General features: G+C 41.6%; 1 protein-coding gene across 6 annotated transcripts in view; it reads left to right on the forward strand.

Annotated features, from left to right (window-relative positions):
- The first annotated feature begins 17,117 nt into the window (after window positions 1–17,117).
- Window positions 17,118–24,552, forward strand: part of MAP7D2 (MAP7 domain containing 2) — an 82,284-nt gene continuing 74,849 nt past the window's right edge. For 4 of the 6 annotated variants that reach the window (XM_064407511.1, XM_064407512.1, XM_064407513.1 and 1 more), the window contains exon 1: window positions 17,232–17,386. In XM_064407511.1, coding sequence (XP_064263581.1) covers window positions 17,344–17,386 — 43 coding nt within the window. In that variant the 5' untranslated portion in view covers window positions 17,232–17,343. Of the gene's footprint in view, window positions 17,387–24,552 lie in introns of all 6 variants that reach the window. The other 2 variants (XM_064407516.1, XM_064407510.1) reach the window with 2 other exon arrangements.

A 24,552-nucleotide genomic window follows, 5' to 3' on the forward strand; every position in this document is an offset into this window, starting at 1 on the left:
TTTTAGTCTTTTGCTGCCTGACCCAGTAGATTGTTCCACCCTGCTCAGGAAGATGTCTAGAGAAACTACAGTGATTAAAGCTGTAGTCTGAAAAGCTGTGGAAGACCTTGCTGCCTTTTTCCCCACTGTACAGTGACTATCCCAACTTGTCTTGCCAGGTTGCTCTGGAATACATTGAGATGTTAATAATGAGCAGTTGCAGCAGTGGCTGACCAGAGGGAGTCTTGCAACAGCTCTGACACAGGGACCTTTTTGTCTTGAACAAGTGACAATATGCAGCTAGATCATAAGTTTTGCTGAAAATAGCAGAAGTAGCCAGTGCTAAGTAAGTGTGTGATGGAATATACAGAGATGGATCTTCAGATCTGATTCTGGCAGCCCTGTTAGTTGAAAGTATCTTTAAAAATGTCCTAAGACTCACTGGAGTCCTCTTGAGGGACTGGGTCCCAAGGAGTGGGCACCTGTATCTCACTGTGGTTGTCAGCTGCATCCCCTTAATAGCAGCTTTTACCAGTTCCAGCCTGGCAATGTGTCTGGATTGCTGCTGTTAACCAGAGTATGGGTGAGTGAGCAGAATCCTCTTCCCAAAACAGGGCACCAATTTCACAAAGGTGTTGGAAATGTGCAGCAGCTTAGGGATTGTTTCATTACAAGTGTGGGTGTGTGCCACCTGTAAGTGGAACAAATACTGTTACTGGCACCAACTAGTGAAACAGTTGCTGAAAAGTGAAAAAAGCTTGTGCTTTTTTGTATTAAATTGTGCTTCAATCCTCAACAACTACCATCTCTCCCCCTCCTCTCCCCAGTTAGAATTGATGCTATCATATTCCCAGGTGTATGCTGTGCCCACAAATGTAGAAAGAGTGATCTCATGCTCCATGAAAGGTTTTAAACTAAACAGATGTAAAGCTACTGTTTAGGACCACAAAAGTCTAGGTTAACTGTAATATTTAGTATAGGATAATACAGAAAATAATTTATGGTTACAAAGAAAGAAAACATAATATAGCCAGTAGCTGATTGTGTGTGTTTACAGGCAGTTTAGGTTAACCTATCAATAGTTACTTACATAAGCAAACACTGCAGAATCAAGAAACACTGAAGATATGTGTCTGGTCCAGAACATGGGGAGGCATTTAGAGGAAACAGCTTAAGTGCCAAGTAGCCAATAACTTTATATTGAGAAAACAGTATGAGTGTTTCTGATTACTTGCATAGATTGACATCTAAATCATTTACAAAAACAACAGGGGAAAGGAAGGAGAGTATGACACCTAATTGTTTCCTTCTTTATTACCCAAGCCTTCCTTATTAATGGTTTTCAAAATATTATTTACTCTTGAACAGGTTTTGGGGATTTGTTTTGATGAGCACATGCCTAAAGAGGGTAAGCTGTAAAGCCCTGAACTTCCCCCAAACAAGAATTCTGAGAAATTTAAACTTTCAAGATAATTTAGGAGTTATCACTGATCCTTAGAACACGCTGAAGAACACAGTATGTGAGGAGAAAATGAGATCCAGTGGCGATCTATCAATCAAATTCAGATATGGGGCTCCTGCCTGTTTACATATATTTGAATATTTTTCACTGTAACAATAATGAATGCACCTAGTTTGCACAGCTGAAGTACTACATCCATATGATCTCTTCAGCAGATATTATTATTGTATTATTTATTATTCAATAAGAAGAAATCAGAAGCTGCAGAAACCTTTTTCTCTCTTGGGCTAAACTGAATTAGCAGTAGCCTGGGAATCTTTGCAACAAATTTCCCCACTGTAATTCTTCTGCAAAAGTAGTCCTTTAATGATACTGGAGTTAATTTTATGTTTATTAGTATAGAGTTGGTACTGACCACTTAAGGAAATTGGTATTTGTGTTACTCTATTTCTCTATGGTTGTGTTGGCAGAATAATGTTGCACTGGTACAAAAAGCAGAGAAAAAGTTGAAAGTTACATTTATTAAAGCAGGAGAATTTCTGAAACTGTAAAAATTTTAACAGTGATCACTGGCAAGACTATTTTTGGATAAAAAAGTCTTTAGGTCCTTCCCTGGTCAATACTGACTTTGAACCTCTGCCACAGTGTGTACAACAGTTTGTGCAGCACAGCCTGAACCATCTTAGGGCAGTTTAGTAGTTTAGTTACTTAAGAATTTCTTTTTTTTCACTGTTCCATTTGCATTAATGCCAGCCAAGCTGAAGGAAAAACACACTGGGAGGTGAGAAGAGCAGTGGAGGCACAGACACTGCTGTGAGCTGGTATAGCCTCTGGAGGCTTTGAGGAAGTCCTGGCCTCCAGCAGCTGTTTGACTCAAAGAATTGCTTAGGTTGGAAGGGACCCTGGGGGTTGCAAGTTCAATGTTCTGTGCAAAGCAGGTCGAGTTAGAGCAGGTTGCTCATAGCTTTGTCCTGTTGCCTTTTTGGTATTTTCAAGGTTGGAGGTTCCACAGCCTCTCTGGGAAATCTGTTCCAGAGTTTGAAATGAAATAACTTCCTTGCATCTCATTGGAATGTCTTGTGCCCTCAGTTGTGTCCATTGCCTCTTGTTCACCCACGATATGCAGCCAAGAAGAGTCTGGCTCTCTCTTCCCCTCCACCTCAATTATGTAGCTGCAGAAAAGAGTAAGATTTCCTCTCATCATTCTTTTATCCAGGCTGAGCAAGTCCAGATATATGAGTGTCTCCCCAGTATCATGTGTTCCAGTTTCTTCAGGAATCTGCTGCTCATTTTTCTCATGTTGGAGAGCCCCAGAATGGACACGGTGCTTTGGATGCAGTGTCAGCATAACAGTGTTCTTCACTGCAGTCTGAACCAGGCATCTGGTGCATGATTTTTTGTACACTGCTGAGCTGTTGAAGCAGCTTTGATCTGAATCACAAGATTAGAACTTTACTCCAAGGATCTGAGAACTCCTGACTCACCTCTCTGTTAGAGAAGGTAACTGAGCAATTGACTGAGCAGAAATGGAAAAATACAAATGGGAAGTATTGCATAAAAAAATTAGAGGTTCTCTTTTTTCATTTTCTTTTTAAACTAGCTTTTATCTTCAGCACAATTAGAAGTGCCTGTAACTACTGAAAACTGCATCACAGACTATGGTACTGGTTATTGTCATAACCACAGATAGATAGATCTGGAAGTGTTTGGAAATCTTAGAGCTAAGCTTCAAAGGTGTAATTTATATCTACTGAATCCCAGCTCAGAAAAGTAAATTCTGGTATAGGGGGTAGGACATTTCTCATAGCAGGAGGACTTTCAAAGGTGTACTTGCTTGAGCTGTGAGGTTCTGGGGTTATTTTTAAGTCCATGTTTAAACAAAGTATTTTTCTTAAGCCTATAATCAGTTTGAGTGTTCATTCTGTAGGATCACTTGTTCATCCTTTTATTTAATTAGCTTGCAGCCTTTCTTCTAAGGAGGTGCTTTCTGAGGAAATAAGTGCAACCGCTGGAATAATTTAATTGTTGTTATTCTGAGACTCTGTCCCAGCCCCGTTTTAAACTCCCTTCTGTGTCTGTCTGGATTTGAAGGGAGGGCTGTTTGGTGGATGAGAAATGGATTGGATGGTCACGTCTACAGGGCAGTGTTCAGTGGCTCAGTGCCCAGATGGAGAACCATGTCAAGGGCTGTCCCTTGGGGTCTGGACCAGTGCTCTTTAATGTCTCCATCAATGACATGGTGGGGTCAATGCACCCTCAGCAGGTTTGCAGGTGACACCAAGCTCAGTGGTGTGTCACACCTGAAGGATGGGATGCCATCCAGAGGGACCTGGACAAGCTCAAGGAGTGGCCTGTGGGATCTCATGAGGTTTAACAAGATCAAATGCAAAGGGCTGCACCTGGGCTGAAGCATCCCCCAGCAGAGGCTGGGGGATGAACAGATTGAGAGTAGTCCTGCTGAGGACCTGAGGATACTTGTGGATGGAAAGCTGGATGCAGATGGGTGATGTGCAACTTGCAGCTCAGAAAAACAACCATGTCCTGGGCCAAATCCAAAAGCAGCATGGGCAGAATGGTGAAGGAGAGAATTTTGCCCCTCTAATCTGCTTTTGTGAGACCCCACCTGGCATGCTGAATCCAGCTCTGGGGTCCTCAGCACAGGAAAAAGCATGGACCTGTTGGTCCATGGGAGGGTCACAACTACAATCCCAGGGCTGAAGTACCTCTCCTTATGAATAAAGGTTGAGAGAGTTGGGGCTGATCAGTGTGGAGAGAATGCTCTGGGGACACTTTCTGGCAGCCTTCTAGTAGTAGAAGGGCTTTAAAAGAAAGATAGGGATGAACTTTTTAGCAGGGCCTGTTGCAGTAGGACATGGCATAACAGTTCTAAACTGGAAGAATTTAGTTTTAGACTAGTTATAAAGCAGAAGTTTTTTGTGTTGGCAGTGGGTGGTGAATCACTGGCACAGGTTGCCTAGGGAGGTGTTGGATTCTTTATCCCTAGAAACATTCCAGTTCAAGTTGGACAGGGCTCTGAGCCACCTGGTCTAGCTGAGGAGGTCTCTGCTTATTTGCAGGGAGAGGGCAGGGTGGGGGTGTTGAAATAGATTATCTTGAAGTTCCCTTCTAATTCAAACTACTCTATTATCTAATCCAAAGCCCTATTTATTTGGCACTGCCTTAGTGACAGCAACCCCTAAAGTCATAGTTCTCTATCTTGCAATGTTTAAGACAAAAGAGTCTTCAGCTCAGTCTTTTAAGTGTCAGAAGTTGAAGAGCTCTTCCATGGCCAAGTACCCACTGTCACAAGGGAATGGGAACAACAGTCACCAGTGGTTCAGACAGCACCAGCTTTTACTGAAATACTGGATCGGGTACTGCGTGAGACAAGGGCAGGTAAAAGGAGATTTCTACTGCTCTGACTTCAAAAAAGAAAAAAGGAGATCAGACATAGTGTTTCAGTCCATCCTCAGGTACTTCACTTATTGTCCCCAGGTGCAGGACTTGGCATTTCCCTTTCTTGAACTTTACAAGGACTCTGTTGACTCAGTTCTCCAGTCAGAGTCCCTGAGTCCCTTTGAATGGGAGCACACTCATCAGATGTATCACCTACTCCTCCCAGTTTTGTGTCATCTGCAAAGAGTGCAGTGTGTCTCATCATCCAGGCCACTAATGGAGATGTTATGCAGTATTAACTCCAGGGTTACACCACAAGTGACTGACCTCGATATTGAGCTCATGCCACTGATCACAACCCTTTGAGTCCAGCAGTTCAGTCAGTTTCCAGTCCACCCCACTGTCCATTGATCTTCTGCATATTGTATTGGTTTCTCTACAAGGATGTTATGAGGGACAGCTTTGAAAGCCAGCATAGATAACACCCACTGCTCTCCCTTCCTCCACCAGGTCACTTATATGATTTCATCATAGGGAGGCATAATCTCCACTTTAGAAATCAATCCTCACTACTCCCCAACACTTTGTTCTCCTTCATCTGTTTGGAAATCCTTCACAGCATCACTTTCCCAGGGTCTGGCTGCCCTGCAGGTTCTTGGATCCTCCTTTTTGCCCTTCTTGAAGAAAGCAGTGGCATTTGCTTTTTTTCCCAGTCCCTAGGAACCTCTTATGATCACTGGCACCTCTCAGAGATTAGTGAGGGTGACCACAGTGACATCAGCCAGCTCTATGCTCTAATAACTTACATAATCAAATCTAGAATACTCAACACATTCCATGGATTGCAGGATTTGCAGGAAGGAAAAAAACTCATCCTTACTTGTATGTGACAGTAAACTTTAACTTCTGCAATTAAGGTAAGTTAATGTTTGATTAGTATCATATGTTTACTCAAGTTTTTACATGTATGACAAATATCTAAATGCAGCTCTGTGAAACTTCTGTAAAGTTACATTATTTTATCTTCCATGTGAGTTAGGTGTATTCCATGAGATACATTCCACTTTTAATTTTTCCAAGTATGGCTCCTCCCATTTAGATACATGATGTCCTACCATTTTTCCACTGAAACTTTGAATACTGGACCCAAATCAAATCCACAATACAAGAAAGGATTCAGATGTATGGCATATATGGATCTATACTACCCTCTGAGTAGGGCGTAAAAGATTCACAGTTCTAAACAGAAAACAAGCAGGTTACTGTTCCCCAAGAAACAAGTAAAAGCAAGTTCTCTTGGTGTGATCAGTCTGGGCTGAGTGTTATGGAATCAATATATTTCACTACAGAATGTGCCTATTTATATCAAATCATTTTCTACAGAACAAAGAAGTTGAATACTGATTTGATAACAGAAGGCCAGACAGAGGCTAATTACTATTGTTTCAGACACATTGGAAGGAGCAGCTGAGTTTATATTCATATTTTAATGTGGTAGAGGTCTAAGTCAACTAAGTTGAAAAGGCAAATGGGTGTTAGGGATGTGGAGCAGAAGGGGGTGTGGAGCAGAAGTGTGACTTGAAAGTCTTTCCTTAGCGGAAGTCTCTTGCTACATTTCCAACTCCACAAAGTAGGTTGGTGAGAGGTGTTGTCCCAGTTAGGCAACTCACCAAGGTGTTTCCAATATATTGAGTCTTCTCTCTCCAAACAGGCTAGGTGACAATCTTTTACTACCACTCCTGAAACCAAACAAGTTAATAAATACACTATTTTAATAATAGGTTTTATTAATAAGATGTGAAGACCTGAGACCTGCTGTAAGATCATTGAAATGTTGAAAGGTATCTCTGAAAGCTGTTTTTCAGTTGGACCAGGTCAGCACTAGACTATGTCAATCTTGCCTTTGCCTGGTCTTGAAAAGCCTCAGTGACGGAGATTCCTCCACTCCTTTGGACAAGCTGTTCTACTGCCGAGATACTCGTTAATTTTATTTTCTGATGCTCGGTCTGAACTTCCCAAGTTTTAAACTGTGGCAATTACTCTATTAGACCTGCTGGCAGTGATAAGAAGAATTCAGCTCTGGCACTTTTCTAATGATCTTTCAAACACTTATAGGCTGATATGTTATTTCATGGCTTCCTTTCTACCAGCTAAGTGCAGTGCCTTCAGCCTCTCCTCAATAACTTTCTTATCAGCCCTCCACTGAACACTCTCTAATCTTGCCCTGTCTTTCTTGATCAGAGGTATCCAAAACTATTTCAGGCATGGCTTCACCAGTACCTAGCAGAGATTATCAGCAGATTCCCTGTGATGTGCTGGCCATGCCTCTAATGCACCCCAGTGAGAGCCTCCTTCCAGAAGAGCCATCCATGGATTCCTGTGCTGTAACCCACAGGACTGTGCCCTTGCCAGCCACTTCCCACTCTGTACCCATACATGGGACCATTCCATTCCAGGGGCAGAACTTCATACTTATAAAAATCCTGACATCCCTGTCTAATCCTTGATCATTTCAGGGTCCTTCTGGGTTGAACCAGCAGCTGCTCCCCAACCTCAGTATTACCTGCTTGGAAGCTGTTGATGAAGGCACTGAATATGGGTGCCAGTATTGATCCCAGGCTGCTTTGCTGATTACCAACCGAATATTGAGTTAGTGATTGCTATCCTTGCAGCTTCCAATCCATCCAAACAGGTGGTTTGACCAGTCCACACTTCTGCTGTTTCCAGAGGGGAAGGGTGGGGAAGGTGTTGGCAAAAGCCATATTCAAACCAAGGTATGTTGTAGCCACCACCACAGGGCCAGACATTTCATCACTGCAGGCACGCAGCAGGTCAAACATGGTTTGCCTTCCTGGGCTGACTCTGCTGATTACGTGTTCCCTGATCTTTCCATTGACTGAGGAGTGGCTGACTGGCCCATCCAGAGGACAACCCCTTCCAACCCAAGCCATCCTGTGATTCTGTGACTCCCGTCTTCCTTCTTGTCTTTTTGTAAGGATGAGGACTGATAGTGGCTTCACAGTCAGGCCCACCAGGTCTCCCTGTAAGTTTGGGGTGATTCCCATGCAGCCCAGGGGACCTGAATACACAGAGCTTCTCTAACCTCTTGCTCCTCCTTTGCTGGCTGCCCAATTCACTCCCAGTTATGTCTGTACAGGCAGGAGTTGAGGAGCTGGCTTGGGCTCTGAAGACAGAGGCAGAAAAAAGGCACCGAATTAATCAGCTTTTTTGTTAATGCCTGTTGTCACAAGGGGCCTCTGTCAGTAGAAGTCCACTTTCCTGAACTTGCTTTTCCAATTAGGAATCTCCATAATCTGCTTTGTTCCAACCAGTGCCCCTTGGCAGTCTCATCTCCAGCTGGGCATTCCTGGTTTCCTGGATTTGACACTAAGTGCCTCACACTGTGGGTGTTTTTGTGTCTGTCAAGTGGCAGCGATTTACTTAGGACATTACAATACTTTTTTTTTTAGTTTGGCTAATCTAAATCCATATATAAGAGATGGTCGTTCTGACTCTTGCACACTTTTGTTCCAGTAGGTCAAGACTTATGAATGAACATGGAAAAATTGCTCCAACTGCAGAAGCAATTGGCAGCTAGCAGGAAGACATGGAAAAATGTCTGAAATTATAACCCAGTTAAATGTGATTAACACAATGTCAATAAAAATTAAATGGAATTCTTTTATTTTTTAAAGATTTAGAAGGAAGGTGCAACTGGATAGTGAAAACCAACAGATGTTGGTCTGCCATTGGGAAACACTCTTGGAAGAGGGTCATATATGCATGCACACACAGAGTAGCTTGAGGTCTGGACTGGGATCAAGACTAATTTGATTGATAAAAGCTTAAATTTTAAAGTAGGGAACAAAGCTGGGAAAGGTCCATGTAATCTGCATGATGATAATGTAGTGAGAAAGGAATATCAAAAGGCCAGAGGAATAAAAGTGCCAATACTGATATATGGAGTGGGAAACTGCTGGCTGAAATTTAGCCTCTTGTGGTGGCCAGCATGAAGATATTGGATTGGCAAAACAAGACAGAGGATGCAAAACAACTGTGTCAGAATGCAAAACTGGCTAACGCAGATACCTGTGGAGGATTAGCAATTGTGGCTGGAATAATAGGATGATGGAATTACATGCATAATTTAGGAAAGATGGAGGAAGAAAAAAAAAAGGTGGTGAAATGGCTATTATACATTAATGACTTCAGAGAAAAGAAAGGGATGGTGTGAATAGCAGGAGTCATGTTAAAGTAAAGATTGTTTAGAAAAAGTTAGAAAAAATACTATGATGTACTGGAGTATCAGAGAGCCTGCAGTATCCAAGAGAGCCTGGGAGCCGGATTTAGAGAGAGATGTAGATGTCTGTCATGTCAATTGGAAAAGAAAATAAGTACCTTTAGTTTCTCCATAAATATGGAGATATAACATTGTAAGACCTATTCCTAAATGTGCTAACAGACCTCTACACTGCAGTGAGAAGTTATGCAAGAGTGCTATGAAAACTTCACCATAGTTTTCATATTTGTAGAAGAACTTTGTAGAATTATTAAATATTTTAACTACATGAAAGTATTTCCATTACTTTGATTTGAAATAAAAAGAAATTCTGAAATGTCAGAATTCTCATTGAGTAGAAACACTGGTTTTAGCCATATAATTTTCCCCAATTAATTGTGATAGTTACATCAGGTTGTATCTTCAAACTAAGCTTGAAGACAGAGTAATAACTTCTCCCATAAATATCACAAATTAATTAAAAAACAAGAACATTCTAATATACAGTAAATATATATAAAAGAGAAAATTTAGAAATACATGCTAGATGTAATTCTGATTTTCAATAGGAGGAGAGGGAAAGCTAAAAAGCTAGAATTCAGAAAACACACAAATTGGCTACAAAACCAGCAGTAGGCATTTAGAACCATCCTCAACACTATTTCCACAGAATCTCCCTTGCCTATTTTTATTCAATAACTAGCAATTTTTTTTTTTTTAGTTTTGGTCTCTCTTATGTTGGCTACAGAAGTTTACAGACATGTACCAAAAGCATACACTGTTTTCTGAGTTGTAATTCCTATAAAATTCAAATCTAGAGGAAGCAGCATGTTCCATGATTGGATTGGCAGGCAGGCAGAAAATGGATGCTTAATTGTTCATGAGAGTGACCTTTAACCTGTGAAATTAAGGTAAACTAATATTTGATTTATATCTGATGTTTAGTCAAGTTTGAAACACATGACAACTATCTAAATGCATCTGCATGAGATTCCTTGAAGTTGTCATTTTATCTTTTTAGCATATCTAGTTAGGATTTTTTTATCGAATGTTTATGCATTATAAAATGCAGTAACTGATTTTTCTCTTCAGAGACAGACTGAGTAATTTGTTGTAGCTGTGTTGAAGGCAGTGGATCTCAGCCTGAAAATCCATTTCATTCTTGATGAACAAGTTTTATCAATAGACCCTCCCCTTTTGTGTTAAAATGCCTGGTATAATATTTTATACTAATTGATTTCAGATTCTGCTCAACCATTTTTCAAACATTGCTTGCTTAAAAATTATTGATCTCATTTTAATAACCAAGAGGCCTTCATACTGTAACTATCTCCAGGCATGGACTGATTTACCATGCTTTGAAGCAGACACAGAATCACTGGGACCAGCATTGCTTCCTCTGCCAAGTCACATGGCACAACCCTTGTCTGTGGAATTTAAGGAAGAATGAAAAATTGGTTATAAGAGTAAAATCTTCATTTTTTTCACAATGTCCTTTCTCTCTTTCAATAAAAGCAAACAGAATTTGACTTCTACTTCCCTATGCTGGGCAGGTATTAAGTATTTTCTTAAATTACATCTGCATCTGTCACAGATTCCTAAAAGGTAAAAATTCATGAATGTTTATGATTTAAAAAATCATTGAAAGTTAGTTATGAAAGCAGACCTAAAGCACACAGACTTCTCTCCTAGAATTATCATATCTCTCCCAGAGCTGTCTTGTGGATGGTGCCCAGAGAGGCTGAGGCAGGCACTGGACTTAGCAGGCATTTAGGAAGTGGTGAGCACAGAGCATGCAAATGGTCTCACTGTGGCTGTGGGGCACTGGCTGTGCAGCTGCAGTGCTGCTCATAAAGTTATGTACTCTCAAGACTGCTTGGACTACCTGGTCTATATGTTGCAGAGATTTTGCATCCCCAGGGTAGTCATGATTTCCCTTCTCTTCAAAGTGACTGAATTTATCATACTTGGGATGTTAGTTTAACCAAAAAAGTAAAAAATTAATTCTCTGCTGACTGACTGACATCTGATGCAGTATAATTATTATTCAATGATGACTAAACTTAATTAGTTTAATGCTATTTTAGGCATTCAATCAGGGTAGAAACATCTTAGGATTTGATATTCCATAAACTTGAGAACAGTTCATTATCAGTCTGAGGTAGGAACATTCCTGCCCATGCTTCTCTCCTATATAACATAATCTTCTCCTGCATGTTCAGTTGGGGTACTGCTGGGGGAAGAATATTCCACTTCCTGGCAAAGTATCCTGGTGCAGTTAAATGAAAGTTCTACAAATAACTGCAAATCCTTCAGGCAAATATCAGTCATTTCAGCAGGTGGTGAAGAGAAACAGAAAAATATTTCTATGGCTGCAGGGCAGACATTCTTCCTTTCCAAAGCAAGACCTGTCTTCTCCTGCTTCCCCCAGCAAAGGTAAGACTGTCACATCCTCTTAAGGCATGAAAAGCTGACAGAGCTTTTGCCTTTTCTTTGCCTAACACTGCAGTAAATAACCTTTAGTTGCATCAGAATCAAAAGCAATCAAAAACTCATTAAAATCTAACTTGTATCATATTTCCCAATGATACCTGCCCACAAATCTGCAAAGCAATTAACACAGCTCTTAACATTCATGGCTCACAAGGTTTTGAATCTGAAGGAGAATAGCAGGTATTTGGTGGCAAATATTTAAGGACTTATTTACAGGAGAACTGGAGAAATTATATATATCACTCTGAAATATTGATGACAAACTATTCAGTTTAAATCAATGTGAAATAGGTTTGTACTGCATTCCACTACTGTTTATCCCATAACCACACTCAGCAAAGCAGGGTGTGTATACAGGGCTATGTTTGTACATGACTTAAAATGCCTCTGCTGTCAGTAAATAACAAAAGACAAGGTGATGAGAGAGTTCCTCTCCTGCTCTATTTTCACTTATTTTTGTGAAGATCAACCCTGTTAGTGCCAACCTTTTCCAAATCAAATGGCTATGACTGAACTTCAAAGGATAAAAGTGACAAATGTGAGGCAAGTGAAAATATGCCCCTAGTTCAAGGGCATTTTGTATTTGTGGAATACAAAAAAAAGCACATATGGCATAGGATGTTGGGGTGTGGGATTTCTCAATTTAACATTTAACAATGTTAAAAAAATTACTTTCACATGAAGGAGAAAGAATACACTTTTCACATGTCAAATAACAAATACAAAAGCAGTCTATTATGATTCATCCTAAAAATTATTTTAACACTAGGCTGATATTACTCACTGAATGACAGTTCTTAGATATATGTATACACAAAAATACAGCAGACAGATGTAGTTCAAATTTTTCCAGACTCCACATTGTTCTTGCTCTTCAATTAGGGGAATCTAAAGAGGAAAGTTTAATGCCTGTATCTGTGGCTTCTTAAACAGTGAGAGACAAATAAAAGTTGAAGGCATTTCACCTGGGCAAATGCAACTATTTTTTATAAAAATATTTTTGACTAAAAGGTAGAAGTCCTTCAGAAATACAACCATGAGTTCTGATTTCAAAACTGGTTTTGAAACAGAGCACTATTTTGCTGTTGGTGTCTACCTTCAAGACTGCTACCACCAACACATTCTATAGAGTGATTTCAAACTACTGGAAAAAAAGATTTTCTCTGTTATCACAATGTGCCTCAGTTTATTGACACAGTGCCCATGACTTTTTTATGTAAGATTGATCTCTTGTGAGGAAGATTTCTTATCAGTCCATTACTCCATGAATGTTTCTGTCATTTCATAGAACCATAGAATAGTTTGAGTTGGAAGAGACCTTCTAGAGCTCATCTAGTCCAACCCTCCTGTGGTGAGCAGGGGCACCTTCCACTAGACTGGGTTGCTCAAAGCTCCATCCAACTTGGTCTTGAGCATTTTCAGGGATAAGACATCCACAACTTCTCTGGGCAATGTGTCCATGTACCTCACCACCCTCACAATAAAGAATTTCTTCCTAATTATCTGATCTAAACTTGCCCTCTTTCAGTTTAAAGCCATTCTCCCTTGTCTTACCCCCTACTTGACCTTGTAATCTATTTTAAGGGAATGCTTAAGATGCTGAGTTAATATTTCAACAACCAGGAACAACTATATTTAGTTATACCCACCACCTTTCTTCAGTTTCTGATGTATGTGCTAAAAAACTTTAATTTCTGAGTCACGTTCTGTTTATCTCAGAGAACACAAACTTACCTGATGAAGAGGAGCACTTCTCTTCAGGTGACTTTGCCTGCTTGTAAAAATACTTTGGTCTGAGCACTGAATTTCATCCAGAGGTTGTGAGGCACTGGACTTCCAAGAGTTTCAGAAAAGGAAGCAGACAAATACTGCCTGGGAGAAATGGATTTACCATGTCTGACATGCAGTGTTTGTGTGGCACTGGGCCAGTTTCTCCAACTGAAATACCCCAGGCAGCCATTCTACTTGCCTTACTTTTTTTGGATACTCAAATTCTTGGCTATTGATTCAAAATTACAAAATACAGCAAAAACTGTGGACCAACATAGATTTGTAACACTGTCAATTTGGCTAGTTTGCTCAGGACTGACTGTTCTGTTTTCCCTGAGAAGCATTCCTAGGGTGGGATGGCTTTGGTTGCATGGATACCACCATCTCAAAAACACAGAAAAGAAGCCAAGATTTTCAAATTTAGTTTACACTTTTGACAGTTTTTATTTGAATGTCTGTTAAGGTGGCAAAATTATCAGTCTCTCCAGCTTTTTTCTGTCTGCATCCTGAGCTGACTGTAGGAATTTACTTCTCTGCAGATTTACGTCTGAGATTTTCACAGGCTTAGGTTGACCACCACCTACAGTAGCTCATTAACACAGACCTTTTTAAATAAAACATCTCCTGAAAATATGTGGGAAGAGAAGAAAAATGTTTTCCACAAAATAAATTCAAAGTGATATTGATTTTAACAGTGCACAGCACACCTTAAAAGAAAGAACAATGCTTCAAAATACAACAATCTAGAACAAATGTTACCAGGGCTTCATTTATAGCAGGACAAACTTTGCTTCAGATGAAGAAAGCAGAATAACCAAAGTATCTGCAATAAACACTTTCCCAAATGGAGTGCTCAATGTGATGTGCCTTACAGAGATTAAGTTCTGTGTTGGTAAAATTCCTGCATTCTTTATAATTTATTCCAGAGAGCTGCTGATCAGAGACTGGTAATGCCCAGAAAATACACAGCTTCTCCCTGCTGTCTCATTGCCCTTGCAGGCACTGCTGTGATAACAAACACTCCTGGCCCAGGAGATGAGGAGAAATTTTCCAATCCCATTCCTCAGCAATCAAAGACTAGGACTGTGTAAAAGCTGTGGAATCCTTCTCCTGTCACTCAAAAGTGGACCCTCTCATTGCTCCTGGTGATGTGCAACCTCTAGGATGCTTTCCTGCTGCTGATAGGAAGGGACATTTAAGGAAGGTGGGCTGTGGAGAGTTAGGGAGGAGCATGGTGACATCCCCAATTCTAAGCATGCAAATGCTGACTGTAGTCCCACCAGAGATGGGAAGGCCCCTTTTGCTGCTATAGTAAAAAAAATAATCTCATTCTGTGAACTATGGGTAAAATTAAACTGATCATAACTTCCTTTTTGAAGGTTGAATATTAAAATATTTCCCAGAGTTCTTCTATTTGTCATAAAGAAGGATACACAGACATGCCTGAAATTAGCTCCTGACTCCCAGGTGTAAGTGCATACCAAAACTTCATAGATTACCCTAAGTAACCCACTACATCTAGTGCTTAAAGATCTATAAAGTATTTAAAGTCAAACCTGAGCAAGAACAGTTATGCTCTTGTTTCTGAGGTGCTGGTGGATGCACACTGTATTAAATCCACTATTCCCTGCTTTAAAACAACCTGCCAGCCTCCACAACATAAAAGAATTAACAAACCACTACAGACAACTCTAGACACATCACCTTCCGTTAGCTCTTCCCTGTGTGGAAAATATGATAATGGTGCTACTTCAACTTAGAAGGCTGTTACAAAGTTAAATTTATGAATGTTTTGAAGGAGTTATAAGATTACCACAGGAAAGTCATCATGGAAATTAATTAACCTGCCTTCAAGGCAGGGTTTGAAGAATGTACAGAGAATATGACATGAAAGATTCCACTTTATTTGATGAAAATGAAGAGAAACATTGAAGAACTACACATTAATTAAAGACATCCTTGTATTGAATGAGGCATGAGTCTTGTGGAAAAAACCACTCTGCAAAGGTAATTTAAAAATGGATTCCTATCACAAACAACATACATTACTGTAGGGGAGGGATTTTTCTTTGGAGCTTTCATGTTTTCTGTATAGTTCCTTAAGTTTTCTTTAAAATCTCCTGGGGTTTTTTTTTGTTGGGTTTCTTTTTGTTTGGTTTTTTTTTTTTTTTTTTCCCATGGCATGATTCTGCGTCTGAATGCTGTGAACCAACTATCAGAGGAAATTACAGTTGTAGGAGAACAGTTCTTTCTCCATGTGAATGCTGTGCTTATGAGCTTCATGATCCTTTGAGAGCCAGCACTGGTGGGCTCCCCTCCTCTCATCCACTGGCTACTGCCTGAATACCCTCCCTGCAGATACCCTCACACCCCTTTCTCCAGTTTCTTCATCTTTTCATGCCCCACATCCATTCTCTGCTGCCCTCTTTCCCAGTACTGGAAATTCCTCCTCTCTGTTTCCTTTTCCTCATCACTAAGCCCATGTATCTTGCTCTGAGACCAGCTGTTCCTTCCCATGTGTTCATCAGACACCAGCAGGCTAAAGATTAATTATTGTTACAGGAGATTCTTCCTTCTTTTGGTTTTGTTGCCAAAGGAGACCCTGAGAAATTAGGAGGAACAGCTACAGTAAGAGAGGTGGGTTTTTTCTTCTGTAATGTGACCAAAACTGTACAATTTAATTTTTAGGCAGGTAGAATAATAAGTGGAGCTCCTTGATGTAGGGTTAGTGGGAGAAACAGCTGAAATGAAAACATCATTTGGCACTTTCAAAATTTGGCAGAGTTATAGGCAATGAAAATTACATATTTCATTGTTAAAGCAACATTAGAAATAATTATTACTATATGCACCAGAGACCCTAAATCTATGTAGCTAAACTTTTACTGAGGTATGTGAACCCAAACATGAGAACACCACTTGAATGTCTAGATGGAAGAATTGTTGCCCAGCACCCCAACAGAATAATTGCCTCTTAGGAAATAATGATTAGGAAATCTTAGGAAATAGGAGACACATCAGGAATACCAAAGTAAATGCTGTCCTCCTCCTCCTTCCTCTCATATTGACTATGGTCTGTACTTTCAGGTAAAGAATATAAAGGTAATATAATTGCTTGGCAAAAAGAAGAAAACAAAAGGCGTAAAAATGGAAAGTGGAAGGATTAAATTTATCTTCCATTTAAATTTCGGTAAATTGGCACTGAAGATGGGTCAATAAGGCGTTTGGCATATAACACCAGCTCTGGCAGTGTTTTGAGCAGGAGCTGCCCCAGCGCCACAAGCCCCGGGGCTGTGTGCTCTCCCCTAGCACTGCTGCGTCCCAACACGGTCCGGAAACAGCAAAACCAGCAAGGGGGAAGCAAAAGAAGCATAGAAAGTGTGTGTTAAAATTTTGGGGAGGGGAGTTCAACCACTAGTATGTGAGCGATGAGGAGAAACAAAGATTATGTTAATTTCTCCCCTTCTAAAACCGAGTACAAGGCGGTCCTGCCGCTGCAGGGCCAGCCCGGCGCGAAGGGACCCCGTGAGGGAACCGCGGCCGCAGCCGGATGGGAAGGACACGGCTGTGCCTTTCCCCGGTGCCATCGATCCATCCGAGGCCGCACGAGGCTGCAAACACCTGCATGGAAAAATCTGGGAAAACGGCCGGACCGGCCCGGGAAGCCGCAGAGCGCGCGTTGTTTGGCTCTCGGGGACAAGCCGAGTGAAGGCGCCCGGGCAGCGCAGCACCGCTCCGCCGCCCCTGCCGGGCGCAGCCCCGCAGCCGGAGCGCTGAGGGCGGGGCGCGGCCGCACCTGGGCAGCGCCCGCCCCGCCGTGCGGGCCCGGCCGCGGCCCGCCCCTCGCTGCCCGCCTTCGCCGCGCCGTCAGGTGCCGGGGCGGGCACTGCGCCTGTGCGGCGGCCGCGGGCGCAGCCAGCCCAGCCGGCCCCGGCGGGACGCGGCGGCGGCACCGGCGGGGAAGATGGCGGAGCCGGGGGCAGCGCGGAGCCACCCGCGGGCCACAGGTAAGGGATGGGGCCGCGGCCCCGCGACGTGCCGGGGGACGGCGGCTCCTCCGCCCGCATCCCGCGGCTTGCCCCGGCGCCGTCCCGTCCCGTCCGTCTCTCGCCGCCCGGAGCCGGCGCTGCCCGAGCCCCGGGGACGGGGCGGGCGGGGGTCGCTCCCTGGCAGGTGCCGCCGGGTCCGGCCGCCATCTCGGGGGATGGGGCGGCCGCAGTCGGCGGGAGCCGCGGCGGTGCCGGGCGGCTGTTCCCGAGGGGACGCGGAGCGGTGCCTCCCGCGGCTCCCGGCCATCCCTTCCTGCCCTTTGTGGTGCGGGAGGTGTTTGCCATGAGGTGGCTTTTGTGCCGCCGCGGTTTCCCCGGCCGCCGGCGGTGCTGCCGGGGCGGGCGGGCGGCAGCTCGGCTGTGCCCCGAAGTGCCGAGCGGGAGGCAGCGATTTGTAAAGCTCGTTCTCGGCGGTGCCTGGGCCTGCCCGTGCCGGTGCTGCCCGGCCCGGGCAGCAAACTGGTTGAGCGGGTATCGGGCGTGAACAGCGCACGCAGAGCCCTTATATAGACACGGCTCCTGGTTAAGGTTCCTCCTCGCTGCTCGGAGAACATAACTTTTAATTTCCGAGGATGAAAAGGGTGTGTGAGATGTGGTGGAGGTTGCTGTGCTGTATGTGCGGAGCAGCACCTGGCGTGGGATCAATTCCTCCGGCACCAGGAGATGCTGGGGCCAGGGCTGGTGGTCGTGACCTTGGCTCTTGGCTTCACATGTCGGTGTTGGGCTGGGTCTGGCTGCTCCTTCTTCACATGACCTCCCCTGGGCTCGAGCATGAGATGGGTGGTGATTAACGTGTTATGCAGGTGCTCATGACACCTTTATCTTAATTATCTGGTATGGAGCCTCTCTTTTGTCGTTGGCAAACCATCTAAACCTGGTGCATAAGAGGGAATTAATTTCCCCGTTTGTTCTAAGCCGTTGTAGTGACTAAAAGTAGCTTTGCAATTGCTTTGGGAGATAAAGAAGGATTCCTCTTCCAAATTTATGGAGTGGGAATCTGAGACTTTGACTTCTCTGAGGCAACACAGTGTGAGGAGCCGAGGAAGGAGCTGGGAACACCTGTGTTTGCTGCTGCTCACCCTTCTCCACATGCTCAGCAGTTGCGGTTTTTGCTGTAAGGCTGTTGCTGTTGAGCAGTCAGGCACTTTTAGGGCTTGGGTCTTCATTTCTTAGTATTTCACATGGAAGACAGGGGGAAATTAATCTTCAGAATTCATATTTGTGAGTATTTTTTAACCTCTTTTCTAAAACATGGGGAATTCTTCCCAATATTCACTTGCACTCTTCCCAGACATTTAAACCTTCACTCCTTATATTGACCAGTACATAATCTATTTTTCACCCTGTATGAGATTGGGAATCCATAGAAAAGGTAGCATGTACTCTAACAAAGATGGTATCAAATGGGTCATGTGTTGTAGGGCACGGACAGGCACAGACAGATGTAGTTACTTGTGGTCAAGCCCTGGCATCTGAGCACTAATGCCCAAGGAAGGCAATATGTGTAGAATGGTCTTGGCCAAATTTGTTATTTGAGTTGTCTGCTAGAAGCTAATACATGACAATAAAAGATTGTATATGTGTGGTGTGTGTTACAGACAGCAGTATGGATGGCATTTGGTCTCCTGCAGCAGAGAATGAGGCTCTTTTTTGTGGGACTTGCCAATTTTGTAACAAGCACAACAGCTATTAAAGTGAGCTATTAATGTGGATGTGGAAATGATGTTCTCTTAATGTTTGTGTGTCTGTCTTGATCCTGGAGTCCTTGTCTTGGTCATGGGGGTAGGAGGAAGAATCTTACCTCTCTGTTCCAGAGTAAAATGCTCCTTTCCAGAGTAAAATGCTCTTTCCCACAGTGTTTTTCCCCAAAAGGGTGCTGCCCCGACAGCAGGCAGTGACTGCAGCCACCATTCCCCCTCCCAAGGGAGCTGTAGTTCTCTGGCAGCCTCTGAGCTTTGGTCTGTAGGATTCTCTAGTGCTGGGCAATTGCTGGGATGGCAGTGCAAGCCAGGCACTTCAGACTGTCTGCCCAGACCAAGCTGTAACAAACAAGCCTGCAATAATCGAATTTTTTTACATTTCTTTACTACTAGAGGAGAGAATATTGTTAAATTGTTTCCAATTCTGCAAACAAAGAACAAAATTCTGTGGTACAAGAAAATCATAATTGCAGAGCTCAATTACATCCCTTTGCCAAAAATCAAAGGCATGAGGCAAACAAAAGCATGAGAAGACACTGTAGGAGTATTTTTGTCAGGGAGAGTGTTAGGTGACCAAAATGTAGGCATTATTGCTGCTGCTGTCTGTAGTAAAGGTAATGACTAAAGAGCATTTGAAGGACAAGTGGCTCAGTATTGAATCTCTTGTCTTCCTTTTTACTGCCTGGTGAGATTTGCTTAATGTATGTGCTAGGAGGTTGAAATACTGGACACTTTGATTTTCAGAGTAAAATGTGTTTGTTGGTTGTTTGGGTTTTTTCCTTATGGAAAACATGATCATGCCTAAAAGAATTTAAGAGAAAAAAAATGTGTTGTGCCATCCTAGTCTGTATATCACAAAACCAGTTTGTGTGAAAGGAATTAATGTGTGGATTCCTTTAAAAATACTGTGTGGGTTTTTCTTCTTGATCTCATTGCTTTTCCAAGTGATTTCTCATAGGCCAAAATGATTTAAACAATGTGTACTTACATTTTTTTGTACAGTACTGTTTTCTTTCATGTGTGGACACTCAAGGTTGTTTATCCTCAAGGTTAATTCATGTGCTGCTTTTCATGTGATATTACCATTTGCAAGTATTGGCTCAAGCTCAGGGCAGTTTAATACACTCTCAGGGTTAGTGTTTTGATATTTAAAGTATTTTTTAAGGCTTTGTCCTTAAAAAAGAAAAGTCAAACTGCTTTCCAGGGAAGTTCACTAAACGTCAGTGAGGAAAGTGTCTTGCCTTTGAATTCCAGGACTGCAGAAGTAAAAGGAAGGTGTATCACTGGAAATGCACAGGTTAGGAAAGTAAAGCATCTGAAAGCTTGAGTGTTTATAGGACAGCATTGTATAGTGTCACAAAGCTCCATTTGCTTTGGTGGCTGGTGTATCCATGGCAGGATAAAGGCATCAGGAACACTTTTTTAAACATTAGGTAATTATTTCTAGATGTGCTAATTGAAGAAGCATGTGCATATTTCATGTAAATGAAACTACATATCCTGTGTGATGACACTGTACGAAGATTTATGTAGTAAGGCTTGTTTAAATCTCATTAATGAAAAAAATACAATTATAACTTTCTTGGTTATCAGTCATTCAGTGTATGTGGACCAAAACTGACAGGGGAAGTTCTTTAAAAATCTTACATCTGTCATTCACTTACTAATGCTTTCTAAGGCTACAGAATAGAGCAAGGCTTTAAATTCTGTTCAATTCTGGACTGCTTAGGTGATTGGGAAAAAAACATCTTATTTCCTTCTTGTGTGTTTCACCTTTGCAAGAAGGTCCCAGTGTGGGGATTATTGAGTAGCTTGTTTGGCTCTTTTCTTTTACTTATCTTGGCCACTCCTTGTGAAATCAGGTTTTTGCACCAGCTCTCTGATAGGGCATTGCAGCTTCCAGCCCTTTGTGACTGGCTCAAGCTGTTGAGCAGATCCTAGAAGCAGTAATCCTCAGTTTAGATTGTACATCAATTTATAGAATGCTTTTTTGGTTTAAGATACTGTTTTATGGAATTTTTATAAATAACTGGACTGTACAGGTCCAGTTATTTATGAGATGAAGAGAGATGAAGCTGATCAGGAAGCTAATGCAAATTTTAGGGATGCTAACTGCATTTAGTTACTTGTATTACACACTCAGATTTAACTTTCTTCTGGACATCTACTGGTTGAGAGGGAAAATCTGGATAATACGCTTAAATAGTGGAAGGAGTAGTAATGCTCAGCCAAGGTTATTGGAGTAATCAAAAGCAAAGTTCATTACTGTAACAGGGTTTACTTTAATCTGCCTGTTTTAACTCAGAAATTATGTAAAATGACCTATTTTGCTGTAATTGACTCATGTTTGGTATTTCATCACAACTTGATATGTTACTGGTGTATTTTCTATGCTTGGAATTAGTGCATGTAGGGACATGGGATGTGTCAGTTTCCCCAATATACCTGTGTTCAAGCAGCTTACCCAGTGAAAAAAGTGACTTGAAATCTTGGTAGTCACATTACTCTGGACTGACTTTAGATAGGATATTTAGAAATACCTTTCACTGTGTCTTATCTCCACAATGATTAATGATGATAATGTGTTGCTGTGCAAAGATAAGTGGGTCTCACAAAGTGGAAATCTATCTGACTATTGAAAAACCCCTCAAGATTATGTTGTTTGTGTTGTTTAAAAGACTAATGCATCTGGCAGACTTTGTCATTCAAATAATACACTGTTGTTTTTCTTCATTTGTGCCATGAAGCTATCAAGATCCTAAAACCCTAGCACTCTGTGGATCTGAATGTTGTAAGAATCCTAGTAAAGTACTTCTTGCTGTAGTTAAATAGCAATCCAAATGTTTCATATGGAATTACTTCTGGCTTTGCGTTGTCCTCTGTGTATGTACATATATAATGCATGTACATTTCAGGCTTTTTGCAGTTGTAATGAACTAATATATTCAAATGCTTGTTGGTCACATTCTTCATTTTTGTAATTTTCTTCTTGTAACTCTTAAATGCATTATCCACAGTAGTTACGCTTTCCCATAATTATTTCATATCTATGCCCTCTGTGAGCTGAAGTTTTGTGAAATGTTGTGTTTCTTTTCATTTAATGTATTATTTGTGTGCGTGTCATCTTTGTTTGCCAAGTGCCAGATCAAACTGTTTTGCCCTAAATTCTGGGACATCAATTTTGCTTTTGCACTTGAATATCTGAAGGCTTTTGCTGCTTCTTTCATGTGTTTGTGTCTGCTTTCCTTTGATCGAGGGGGAGCTGATTATTCTCGTAGTATTGAGGTGCTGCAGACAAACGTCTGCTTTGCTGAGATTGATAAAGCAGTTCTGTGATCTTTGCATACACTTCAGTCACACAGCAGGTGTTTGTTGTTTTAGCAGCTTTTCAGTGAGAAGGTCCAAAGCAGTGCTGAACAGAGGAGGTATTCCTGATGTTGTGCAGGGTTTGCACAGTTGTGCTGTGCTAGCTGTTTGCTTAGGCGTGAGCTTGCTTTACACTGTTTTTCTCTGTGTGCCAAAGTTTGTTTTTTCACTGTGTTTTCATGTTACTTTTCTTGGCATAAAGATGCCAGTAGCAAACTTCTGGTATTGATGTTTCGCTTGTGGTAAATTAATTCCTTTACAATGTGTAAAATGCAACTTTTTTGTGTTCCAGTGTTACATGTATGCTTTTTGATTGAATCAGTTGGAAAAACAACGTTGAACTCAATTTCTTCTAATGGTTTGACAGAAGAGATTGTTTCCTGTGCATCATATAATATTTAACTTTTTGAGCTCTGTTTTTCCTTACAAGAGTAAATACACATTTGATGCAGTGTTGGACATTCAAATCCTTTTTTCTGGTTTGTGAAAAATCTGGAAACGCTCATTTTTCTGTATTTGGAGTACAGAAATAGATGAAATTGTCCAAGCTCTGGAAGTCAACCCCTTCAGTAATAATTACATATGTTGTTTTGTATTCCTGTGTGCTTGCATTTGCCTTCCAAGAGGACCAGTCCGTGGAATGTGTATTAACTTGATGTGATATGATGAGCATTTTAGTCTGGGGTGTCTTCTGCATTGTTACTTCGTGCCAGAGCCGGTTGCCTTGTTGGCTTTGTGTGTGGTAATATATTTGCTTGCACAAAAAGGAAAATGGATTTTATGCCCCATAACCTTAACACCATCACAGCTGTGTTGTGCATTCAACCAGTTTAGAAGAAATTACATTAAGCTTCATCAATCTAGTTTTCTTTGTTGAATAGTTTCTCTTAGATACTTCTTTTTTTTTACTAGTGATTTCAATAAATGAGTGAGAATTTATCACTTCTACCTGAGATTTTGATAGGATGGGAATGGGTGTGTTAGATAAAAATACATGATACCATATATCAATTTGTGGATGCCACTGTAAAAGCATATCAAAAAATCTTCAAGAAAATAGTGGTAACACTACTACAGTTAGTTTTGTCTGTTTTGGTGCCAGATGCTGGGGGATGTGTTGTGGTTTTGTTTCACTTAGGAAGATCTGCAAGTATGCCTTGCCCAGTTCAATCTATATGAATTATCAAATTACTTGTCTCATGCCAAGCAGAAGCCATCAAGGCTCTGCTTTATTTCAGAAAAATGCTCATTCAAATATTTATAGTGTGAAATTCATTTTCCTCGTGGGTGTGGAATACTAAAATTCTTTGTGGCTACAATCAAAAGAGAAAGATAGCTACAAACTTTCCAAAGGTGCTGTGGCATTGCCTGGGTTTGTAACCACAGCGGGAGTGCTGAAGGGGTCAGGGCAGAGCTCTGCTGCCTTTTCCCTTTAGTGATAGATCAAGTGAGAGCTGGAAGCATACTCCAGTTTGAATAAACTAGCCTTGATTGTTGAGTTGGAATAAACTTTCAATATACAATTATATTGGGAGTAAAATAAACTTAATTTTGAAAAAACTCCAGCCATGTGAAACAAAAATATTTTTTTATGCTCCTACACTTGCTGCATGACAAATCACCCAAGAAAGGCCCTTTGCTTTTGTCTCAGAAGGGAAAACAAGACATATTGCAGTGTTTATCCACACATTATTACTGTGAATTTTACATCTTTTAAGTTGAGGGATTTGGTTTCTCTTCCTATGGGAGGATGGTATCAACAAATGGGAAGTCTTTGCCTTTTGCTGGTGACTTGCCTGCATCTTGCCAGTTTGCATGCCCGTGTTTGTGCTGAATGTGGCATCTGTGTGTGTGTGCAGACCTGCTCTGTGTCAGGGGAAAGAAACCACACGGAGAGAACTGGAATGTGCTGTTGGGCCTCTTAAAAAGTTGATGAACAGTGAGCAAATTATGGCTTCCAAAATAAATGGTGGATGAGTTCTAGTTCTCCTTTCCCTCTCCTGAAGGAAAGGGAGCCAGTAGGGCTTTACTTTCATGCTGGTGTCTTGACTTTTGATA

Source organism: Passer domesticus, chromosome 2 (assembly GCF_036417665.1).
Source record: "Passer domesticus isolate bPasDom1 chromosome 2, bPasDom1.hap1, whole genome shotgun sequence".
Classification (NCBI taxonomy): Eukaryota; Metazoa; Chordata; class Aves; order Passeriformes; family Passeridae; genus Passer; species Passer domesticus.